We start from the raw sequence: 10,525 nt of genomic DNA, 5'->3' as shown, positions 1-10,525 counted from the left end.
AATAGATGGCAGTCGTACTTTCATAGGCTCTTGAATGACGAAGGGGATAGAGCTATTGTGTTAGGGGAACTGGAGCACTCAGAGGAGTGTCGGGATTTTAGCTATTGTAGACGTTTTAAGGTAGAAGAGGTTAGACAGGCTGTTCGCAGAATGCGAAGGGGTAGGGCGACGGGGCCGGATGAGATACCGGTCGAGTTTTGGAAGTTCGTTGGAGAGGCTGGTCTTAGGTGGTTGACGGGATTGTTTAATGAAATCTTCAAGACGGCAAAGATGCCCGAGGCTTGGAGGTGGAGCACCATGATACCTCTCTATAAGAATAAGGGGGACATCCAGAGTTGCAACAACTATAGGGGAATTAAGTTATTGAGTCACTCTATGAAGATCTGGGAGAGAGTGGTCGAGGTGAGACTGAGACGGATAGTGTCTATTTCAGAAAACCAGTTTGGATTTATGCCTGGCCGCTCGACGACGGAGGCAATTCACCTGGTACGGAGGTTGGTGGAACAGTATAGGGAGAGGAAGAAGGACCTGCACATGGTGTTTATCGACCTGGAGAAGGCCTACGACAAAGTCCCCAGGGAGGTGCTTTGGAGATGCTTGGAGGTGAGGGGAGTACCGCTGGCATATATCAGAGCAATCAAGGATATGTATGATGGAGCGAAAACTAAGGTGAGGACGGCGGGAGGAGACTCAGAACATTTCACAGTCCGGACAGGGTTGCATCAGGGATCTACTCTTAGTCCCTTTTTGTTTGCAGTGGTGATGGATGTGTTGATGCGGCGTATTCAAGGGGAGGTGCCGTGGTGTATGCTTTTTGCAGACGATGTAGTTTTGATAGATAAGACTCGAGGGGGTGTGAGTGACAAATTAGAGGTGTGGAGGCAAACCCTTGAGTCTAAAGGGTTCAGGGTGAGCAGAAGCAAGACAGAGTATGTGGAATGTAAGTTTAATGACGTGAGGCCGGAGAATGAGGTAGTAGTGAAGCTGGAATCACAGGAGGTAGGTAAGAGGGAGAGTTTCAAGTATCTCGGGTCCGTGATCCAGAGTAACGGTGAGATTAACGAGGATGTCTCGCACCGTATTGGGGCGGGATGGATGAAGTGGAAGCTCGCGTCGGGGGTGCTGTGTGATAAGAAGGTGCCGCCTAAGCTTAAAGGCAAATTCTACAGGGCGGTAGTCCGTCCGGCCATGTTGTATGGAGCGGAGTGTTGGCCAGTGAAGAACTCCCACATCCAAAAGATGAGGGTGGTAGAAATGCGGATGTTGCGCTGGATGTGTGGGCTGACTAGAAGGGATAGAGTTCGGAATGAGAACATCCGGGAGAAGGTTGGTGTGACACCAGTGGAGTGCAAGATGCGGGAAGCCCGATTGAGATGGTTCGGACACGTGAAGAGGAGGGGCATGGATGCCCCGGTCCGTAGGTGTGAGAGGCTAGCGTTGGATGGTTTTAAGCGGGGTAGGGGTAGGCCGAAGAAGTACTGGGGTGAGGTGATTAGGCGAGACATGGAGCAGTTACAGCTCACCGAGGACATGACCCTAGATAGGAAGGTCTGGAGGACGCGAATCAGGGCAGAGGACTAGGGCCAGTCTGAGTCGCCAGTGTAGGGAACTACTTGGTGGGGGTTTATTCCTGTTAGGAGTCCGTGTCCCATGTTTTATTATGAATTTGTGTGTTTTCCTTTGTTTTAGATTACTTATGGGTGCCGTATTTATGTTATGTAATCTTGTAACCTTGTGCTGTGCTTTACTATGTGTTTGTGTGGTACCGCGTGTCTTGAGCCGGGGTTTTCTATCGGAAACAGCCTTTCTACTTCTTCAGAGGTAGAGGTATGGACTGCGTACATCCTACCCCCCAGACCCCACCAGGTGGGAATACACTGGGTTTGTTGTTGTTGTTGTTGTACTATTATGTGTATGGCAATTTGGCTGCCTACATTTTTTCAACTTTGGTTGCTTACTTTTTCTTTTCAAAATTGGTAACTTTGAAAAATTTTATAAAGTGCATACGTATTGCACTAGATTTCTGCCTATAAATAGAGACAGCTTCACCTCTCTTCAATACACTAGAATACCAATACAAGTTAATGTAGAAATCACAAAAAATTTGTCAAACAAGAGAGTTTATTAGTTGAGGGGAGGTGTTCTTATTGTGGAGCTCTGAACTCAACTCTTGTCCAGAGTTGTTGAGTTGTTGTGAGAAGGCTGTTGTATCTTGGAGGGGACAAGTTAAGAAGATAACTGCTGGATCAGTGAAACATTTGCTGCAGTGGGCTTGAATCTCCTTAAAGAGAGCGAGATATCCACGCCTCAGCCGAAGAAGAAGATAATTTTTTTTTATATTTTGTTCACTTGTAATTTTCAGTTGTAAGTTTATAAAGTCCTTTTGGGGGTTCAAGCGCAAAGCACAAATAAAGTGTGAGCTTTATTGGAAAAAGGCACAATAGAAGAAAAAAAAATACAAATATGTATGTGTAGTTCGAGATTAATAATCATAAAAATGAATAACAAACATGTGGACAAAGAAATTGAAAAAGAATATTATAAAGTGAAATACCAATTGTTTAGTGTAGCGTCGTCAGGATTATGCTCATGCCTCATTGGCAACAAAATTATGCCTTAGAGCCTTGATGACGACGCTGAAGCGCCCATAAATCTAGGCGAAACTCTCAACATGTTTTGAGCTTGCTTCAGTGCTTAAGCTCCGCGATGACTACTTTGTGTTTTCTTTTCTCTTTCGACTGCATAGATTCTTTTCCCTTTAGAGAGTGTAAGTTCGTGGACTTTCGCTGCAGAATTACCACATTTACTGGATATTATTCATTCACGAGTAAAATAATGCCACTGTTCGGAGCATAAAATCTCCTTTTTGTTTCTCCGTAGAATACTTTTCGAATAGATTGCATGTCCATTGCATATTCATGTCATTTCTTTCTCGTTTTTTAATTTATTTTCTAATCTTTATTTGGTGCCATCGGTTTTCACGAATCTCTTGCAATGGTAGTTCTGATTGGAGATTTACGTGCAGCTAAGGATGCATCTGGTGTTGATTGTGTGTTGAATTGTGATTCGGAGACTAATTCTCCTTATCTCGAGGAGTTTGAAGCCCATCTAAATCTGTCGATTGTGGTGTGTATGACTTCCTTAAATGTCTATTGGCCCATTTACTTAATCGTTAGCTAATAATTATTCGCTTTTGTCTTTGCTTTGCTTTATTTTGTCTTTTTGGGGTTTTGAACAATACAGAGTTCGAAGTTTGATCGGTCTTGTTTATTAAGAAATCTTCCTTCCGCGGTGAATTTTGCAAAGAACAACTTGAGAAAAGGGAAGACTCTCCTAGTTTGCTGCAGTAGTGGTAAGTATGGTTTTGCCGAGTTGGTTTCCCACGAGCCGTTCAACTTGTGCTTGCTGAATATATTCATTAACTTTCTTGATCGAGGTTAATAAGACGCGGTGTGTGTGTGTGTGTGTGTGGGTGGGTGGTGGGGGTGGGCGGGCGGGCGGGCGGGCGGGGCTTTGAAGACGATACTATGTAGCAACTCTAGCATGAGCGTGAGACAGAAAATAGGGTGGGAAGGGGGCGTTAGATCTACTTCTGTCTCCATTTTCACCAATTTCGGCAAATCCACTGACTAAAGACTTTACAGTAATAATGTTAGTTATATTATGTTTTTAATGAGAGACGTATGGCGACTTGTCTTATTTCTTCTCAATACGTCAACTGATCATTGTGCTGTCGTTTTAACTGAAGTCGCAAAAGACAAGATCATCGTTGACAAAGTTATTTCGTTGTGTTTTTCAGGTGAAGATATTAGCATCTGTGTGTGTTTAGCTATCTTGACGTCATTATTTGACGACAGAGGTACGTTTGGGCATCTTATTTCAACTCGCGCTGTTATAACTAGAACGAAATGATGCTAAATTGTCTCGATAACCTCAAAAATGTAGCTCTTCTTGAAGTTTCAAGCAAATATTCTAATTTTTGTCGACTTTCCTTAGGGCGCTTTGATGAAGGGAGATTTTTTAGCGAGACACGAATCACTAAGTTGGAGTTGAGGCGAAGATTGGTATTCATCTGTCAATTTGCTGTGAGTGCTCGCCCGTCAAGAGGGAATGTCAAGCAGGTCTTTAATTATCTCTGTGGAGAAAATGTCGCGACAACTTCTTGAGGGAAGGAGAGCAGTAATGTCGTATTATCCATCCGAAGCAGTAGCAGGACTTCAATGTCTACGCGTCAAGGTATCAGAGGTTGATATGCGTTGAATGAGAGCCCCAGTTGAACGTTTTATAACTACACGAGCCTCAAATGCGCAGGTGCATCTCTTTCGATACTGAACTCCTAAAGTATATTTCATGTAAAACGATTTTCGTTCGTTGTTCTGCATGCGAAGAATTGACTGAGGATACACGTGCAATGGACATACATAGATATTGGTAGAGGTAAAAGCATATTCATTGAAGCTTTTAGAACTCTAAGTGGACTTCGTTTTTGCTATGCACTGTGTTTGGGGAAGGTAAAGATGACAAGGGTCTATTGTGTGCAATCTTAGCTTAGCTTGCATTTCTGTAAGAGTCTGTTTTCACAACTCAAACCCGTGACTTTCTGGTCACGTGATAATAATTTTACTAGTTACATCAAGGCTCCCCTTCGTCCGGAGAACTAAAAACCAAACCAAACCGAATTAGTTTGAATCTTCGGTTCGGTTTTGATATTTTTTCGGTATTTTCTTTCTTTGGTTCGATGTTTGGTTTAAGGGTAACGAAAAATCAAACTTTTATTAATTAAGTATTTTAATTTTTTTTAATTTATTTTACATTTAATATACTGGCCTGGCCCAATAAATAATTATAGACCCATCAGGTCTTATTGCAGATTTGTGATTCAGAAATTGATTAGCAACCTTTGTTGTTGCCTGTTGCATATTTGGGAATGTGATACTGGGACTAATTAATCAAAAATACATTTTAATTAATGATTTTGTTTTCACTTGCACCCAAAAATTGATTTAGAAACACGAATTAAACCGAATCGAAGTTCAAAAAATCAAACCAAATCAAATTAGTTTGGTTCAGTGTTCGGTTCTCATTTTTTTTCAAAACCGAAAATTGAAGAATCAAATCAAACTTTGACAAGACCGAACGCCCAAAAATATACATTAATTAAATATGATTCAGTTAGAAAAACACATGTTATGTATTCACTGATTTAGTATAAACATTCCTTGTAGATAATCTTTTAGTTTATTACGAAAAGGATGATAGCATTCTAGCTTTGAAACAATTTAAGTAAAAAGTTTCTCATTTGATTAAATTTCTAAAATCAACTTATGTTTATAAAAAATTATTTTTCAAAGTATTTTTTAAAACAATAATTTTAGTGAGAAGTGAGCTATCAATTTATAAAGCACTTTAGGTATAAATTTTTATATCAAGATATTTAAAGATAATCAGTAATTCCATTATAATCCTAAATTGTTTTCTTAGTACTTTTTTGAAGGGAAAAAAAATAAATTCTCTTATATGGTAGGAATATTGTTTCATCTCTTTTAAATATGTACTTTTAAATATGGTAGGAATAATCCTTTTGCGAATATTACAAATTTTATTTTGAATGAGACACAACCAACAAAAATTGTGTGAACACATCTTTTGCTGTTGAAAAGTGGTTAGCATTTGAGTCAATTTAAATAAATAAAGAACAAAAAATAATATTTTTGAGGACCGGGTAATCTACTTATACGATTAAATAAACATAATTAAAATAAAATAAAGGTTAAAATAATAGTCCTAAGAAAAATGATAAAATCATAAAAATCTTGATCTAATTAAAATAAAAGTGATAGCATAGTAATCTTTTTTTAGCGAAACTAAAAATGTTTAATAAGCTGAAAAATATATGATGGAAATAACCGATTTATCATTTTTGATTAATTTTAGTTTATAAGTACGTTAAATATTTATGACATACGTAAATAACATAGAAATAAAAGGCCAAATTCGATCATTTGTGAAACTCTTTTTTCCTACTTTCACTAGTTATTTCATCATTTTTAAGGAACTTATTTTCATATAAAATATATTTTTCAAAAATTTTCACCAAACGAACATAAAAAAATAATTTTTTTTTTCAAAAATATTTTCCTCCATATGGGACACACTCTAATATATCGCGTTTTAATTTGTTTGTCTAATTTTGATTCGATCGAAATCTAAGAAAGTAAAAAGATTTTTGAATTTTATAGTTTTAAACTAAATATATGTAGAGTGAACCAACATATCTTTTTAATCTTATACTCTTAAATATGTCATGTGAAAAGTTAAAATTTAAAAATTACTAAAAATGGAAAGAATTATTTGTTTTGGAATGGACAAATTAAGAAAATAAGACGAAAAAATTTCCAACTCTTGCATTAATCAACATGAAAATAAATTACAAAATCACATGACCAAAAGTATAACTCAAGATCAATGACTTCATTTTTTTGACACTACTAAATCTACTAAATCATGTCACTTCACTTCACTGACTTTCTGATGGCGCTGTCTAACCGCCACATCACTTTCTACTCCCTGTCAGAACCCATATCCCCATGCTCAGGTCGGTCTTAAATCTCAGCAGGCGGACCTTGATTTTTCACCTGAAAAGACGAAAATGAGAATGAGACAGAGATAGAATGATATTAGAATAGTGACAAAATAGATGAGAAATTATTATAAGATCTTGAAGAGAACCAACCTTGAGGTAATTCTCCAGTTTGAGCTGCAGGACCTGACATTCCAGTTTGATATGCTCAAATGCAATTTTACATCTGTTTACATTCCCGAAGTTAATACAATCATCAACAAATTAAATAATAAATATGTAAATTTTATCCTTAGATCTTACGCTTCAAAATTTCTATCCTTCAAGTTGTTCCTCATGCAATCGATTTGATGTGTCACTCTTGTAGCTCCAAAACTGCAAGCACACAGAGTACACTTGGTTACTAGGCAATGTAAAACAAACAAACAAACAAATTAGGTGCGGTGAAAAGAGAAAAAGAGAAAACTCACACTGAGGTTTTTCCTCTGAATTGATCAAGAAGCCAGTCTATCGAAAGGGAATCGTAGGGAGGTCCTTGTCTGCATACATACACAACAAACAAGTGAGCGCGAAATAAGAGAACAAATTAAAAAATGATATTTGGAGGACACAGGTACTTACAATTCCAGCACCATGAAGTCAGTAAACTTAACAATGTGTCCGAAGAATCCAACACAAATTTCCTCAAGACGTCCTGGAGTATCGGCTGCGTACCTTTCCAGTTCAGTAAATTGCTCATCATTAAGAATTTGCTGCAAATACACGACATATTAGTCTCCGTTTTGAATAGAAAAAGTCATTCTAAAAATGAAAAAGTAAAACCTCATCGAATAATGCCTGTCGCAAATTGGCAACGTATTGAGCGAATTGGTTTGCCATCCTCTTTCGTATCGAGTTTCTTGAAATCTAATAGATCGGATGTGAGGGAAGGAAACTCAGTGCAGAAATGCATTGAGCCCATTATGCGTTTATATAGAGTAGATGATTTGATACTTGTACAAACACGTAAAAGGACACAAAAAAATAAATGTTGTTATTTGCAACTGAATGACAACCATTTGCTTGTTGTTACTTGTGTATAATCTGAATAGATTCACCGTATCTACTTCTGTACTCAAATGAAACAAAATAAGAGCAAGGTCCTGAAATCCATAATGAAACGGTTTCTCAAATTGTTTTTTTTTTAAATTAGTAATTAAAATTCATTGAATGCACAAACCTAGCGTGCACCACGTTTTCCAATAGTTCCAAGGCATCAAGCCCGAGGCTATTAAATAAGATAATATTGAAGTCTTTTTTTTTTTTGTAAAATATATCTTTTCGACCTCTAGAAAACTTATTTTTTCTCGAATAGCCCCTTTATTTGAAATTTTTGAATGTATCAACAAATTGCAAATTATATGATTGAAAAATTTTAGTAAATGACAAGAATTTTAGATATCTTAAGCTGATAAGTGATGAGAACATAACACAAGTACTTTTCTATGTTTCTAACTTTCTATTTGTAACGGTCTATTGTATTTCTGATTCTTCAATAGTAATGCATAGTTTTGGTTGAAACTTTTATCGATTCTTAAAGTAACTAAAAGATGAAGGCAAAGCTAAAATTGAATTTGGAATTCTAATTTTTGAGAAATAAATGAATGAAGAGCCAAAACAACTTAGCATGTTTTTGGTGGTTAAATAACTGAGATGATCAAACAGAAGCTTCCACAAATACACTAAGTATGAAAAAATCTATATCGAAAATTAATTTGTGTAGAAATGAACATATTGATTCACATAAGAATGCACGTTGAATATAAAATATATATATCTTTAACCCGAAAGAATTATTTAAGTAGTACAAAATTTAAGATTATCTTCACCTTCACTTAATTTACAAAATAAATTCTAACAAATAGAATTCATGATTTCACCCCCTTCATTTTTATTCCAATGTCAAACACATCTTTTTATATTTTCATTACTCAAACTACACTCATCACTCATCATACAAAAAGATTTACTAAAAATAAATCAAATTTTTATAAACTATTTTTAATTACAATCAATGTACAGATGAACTTTCACAAAAAATAAAATAAAAAAAATAGAACTTCCAAAACAAGTAAATTCACTTATATTCTCTTTCTGAATATACTACAAAATTTTTAAGAAATTCTTATATTTTAAAATGTGTTTTGTTTACTACAAAAATGATAGAATATGTATTCCTCTCTTGCCGAACCTCTTTACTCCCTTCATGGGAGAGATTTTCAAGTACACAAAATCACCGACCTCAAACTCGAGATCCTTTATTCTAACATCTGCATACGATTTCTGTCGGCTTTGGGCTGTTCTAAGCCTTTCCCTAATCAACTGATCCTTCTCTAAGGCATCAACCACCAAGTCAAGCCCTACTACTGTGGCCTCACCTACTTCAATTCAACCAATTGGAGATCTACATCTCCTACCATAAAGAGCTTCAAACGGAGCCATCTAAATACTGGAATGATAGCTGTTATTATATGCGAACTCAATCAAAGGCAAGTAGTCATTCCAACTACCCTTGAAATAAACAACACATGCTCTCAGCATATCCTCAAGAGTCTGAATGGTCCTTTCTGCTTGACCGTCTGTTTTAGGGTGGAAAGTTGTACTGAGGTGGACTTAGGTACCAAGACCTTTTTGGAATTCTTTCTAGAAGTAAGAGGTAAATTGGGTACCACTATCTGAGATGATAGATAAGGAAACACCGTACAACCTAACCAACTCTTTGAGATAGAGTTTGGCATAGTCCTCGGCTGAATAGGAGGTATGGACTGGCAAGAAGTGAGCTGATTTGGTCATTCTGTCTATGATAACCCAAATAGAATCATGCTGATGAGGGGTACGAGGCAAACCTATCACAAAGTCCTCCCATTTCTATATGGGAATACTGAACTCCTGTATGGACCCACTAGGTTTCTGGTGCTCAATCTTAACCTGCTGGCTTGTAGAACACTTAGCTATAGACTCTGCAATATCCCTCTTCATCTCACTCCACCAATAGATCTCCCAGAAATCGCGGTACATCTTAGTGGCCCCTGGATGAATAGAGTAACGCGCACTATACGCCTCTGCGAGAATTCGTTGCCTCAAATCATGTACACCAGGCACACACAGTCGACCCTGACAACGCGACACACCATCTCTCCCTTAGGAGAAAACCTCCACTTTCTAATCTCTGACTGACTCTTTCAACTTAACTAGACTGGGATCTCTATCCTTTTTTTCCTTCACCTTGGAAACTAGAGATGATTCTGGGCTACTCTGCACCCATACACTACCTTTTGCTAAATCGACTAAGCGGAAACCTAGTCGGGAAATCTGATAAACTTCCTGAGCTAACTTCTTCTTATCATCCTCAACATGAGAAACACTACCCATAGACAGTCTATTAAGAGCATCAGCCACTATATTGGCCTTGCCCGAATGATACAGAACACTCATGTCATAATCTTTCAATAACTCTAACCACTTCCTCTGACGCAAATTCAAGTCTTTCTGAGAGAATACATACTGAAGGCTTTTGTGATCTGTGACCACATGCAATCCATATAGGTAGTGCCTCCATATCCTTAAGGCAAATACTACTGCTGCTAGCTCAAGATCATGAGTGGGATAATTCTTCTCATGGACATAGGCTATAACCTTACCTCTCTGTATGAGGACACAACCCAAACCTACTCTAGATACATCATAGTACACAATAAACCCATCTTTATCATATGGTAAGGTAAGAACTGGGGCTAAGGTGAGTCGAGTCTTCAACTCCTGAAAACTCTTCTCGCAGGAATCTGACTACTGAAACTTAACTTTCTTCTGAGTCAATCTGGACATGGGGGATGCAATAGAAGAAAATCCTTCAACAAACTGATGGTAATAGCCCGCCAAAACCGAGAAACTCCTGATGTCTGATGG

At 37.4% G+C, this 10,525-nt stretch overlaps 2 protein-coding genes across 5 annotated transcripts in view; one reads left to right on the top strand and one right to left on the bottom strand.

Moving 5' to 3' along the window:
- Positions 1-4,628, top strand: part of LOC107840974 (uncharacterized protein C3F10.06c) — a 27,326-nt gene extending 22,698 nt beyond the window's left edge. For 3 of the 4 annotated variants that reach the window (XM_047396582.1, XM_016684941.2, XM_016684942.2), the window contains 4 exons: positions 3,026-3,126; positions 3,244-3,352; positions 3,800-3,859; positions 3,997-4,628. In XM_047396582.1, coding sequence (XP_047252538.1) covers positions 3,026-3,126; positions 3,244-3,352; positions 3,800-3,859; positions 3,997-4,166 — 440 coding nt within the window. In that variant the 3' untranslated portion in view covers positions 4,167-4,628. The remainder of the gene's footprint in view (positions 1-3,025; positions 3,127-3,243; positions 3,353-3,799; positions 3,860-3,996) is intronic. The other variant, XM_047396583.1, reaches the window with a different exon arrangement.
- A 1,577-nt stretch (positions 4,629-6,205) lies between these two features.
- LOC107841840 (histidine-containing phosphotransfer protein 4-like) lies at positions 6,206-7,833 on the bottom strand. Its single transcript, XM_016685690.2, has 6 exons — positions 7,403-7,833; positions 7,202-7,332; positions 7,051-7,119; positions 6,884-6,955; positions 6,734-6,806; positions 6,206-6,635 (listed from the first exon to the last, which is right to left on the bottom strand). Exons 1-6 carry the CDS (start codon positions 7,457-7,459, stop codon positions 6,603-6,605), a joined length of 435 nt encoding a protein of 144 aa, XP_016541176.1. The 5' UTR covers positions 7,460-7,833; the 3' UTR covers positions 6,206-6,602.
- Between the last annotated feature and the right edge of the window lie 2,692 nt (positions 7,834-10,525).

This window comes from Capsicum annuum, chromosome 9 (assembly GCF_002878395.1).
Source record: "Capsicum annuum cultivar UCD-10X-F1 chromosome 9, UCD10Xv1.1, whole genome shotgun sequence".
Classification (NCBI taxonomy): domain Eukaryota; kingdom Viridiplantae; phylum Streptophyta; class Magnoliopsida; order Solanales; family Solanaceae; genus Capsicum; species Capsicum annuum.
The sequence above is the reverse complement of the archived record's forward strand: the minus strand, read 5'-3'. Positions and strand labels throughout refer to the sequence as shown.

What these genes read in the sequence shown, in the direction of transcription:
- LOC107841840 (XM_016685690.2), bottom strand. Translation starts at nt 7,459, where the DNA reads ATGGCAAACCAATTCGCTCAATACGTTGCCAATTTGCGACAGGCATTA. An exon ending in AAGGATAGAAATTTTGAAGC is followed by an intron (nt 6,807 to 6,883) that starts GTAAGATCTAAG and finishes GAATGTAAACAG; the next exon opens with ATGTAAAATTGCATTTGAGC. An exon ending in AACTGGAGAATTACCTCAAG is followed by an intron (nt 6,636 to 6,733) that starts GTTGGTTCTCTT and finishes TCGTCTTTTCAG; the next exon opens with GTGAAAAATCAAGGTCCGCC.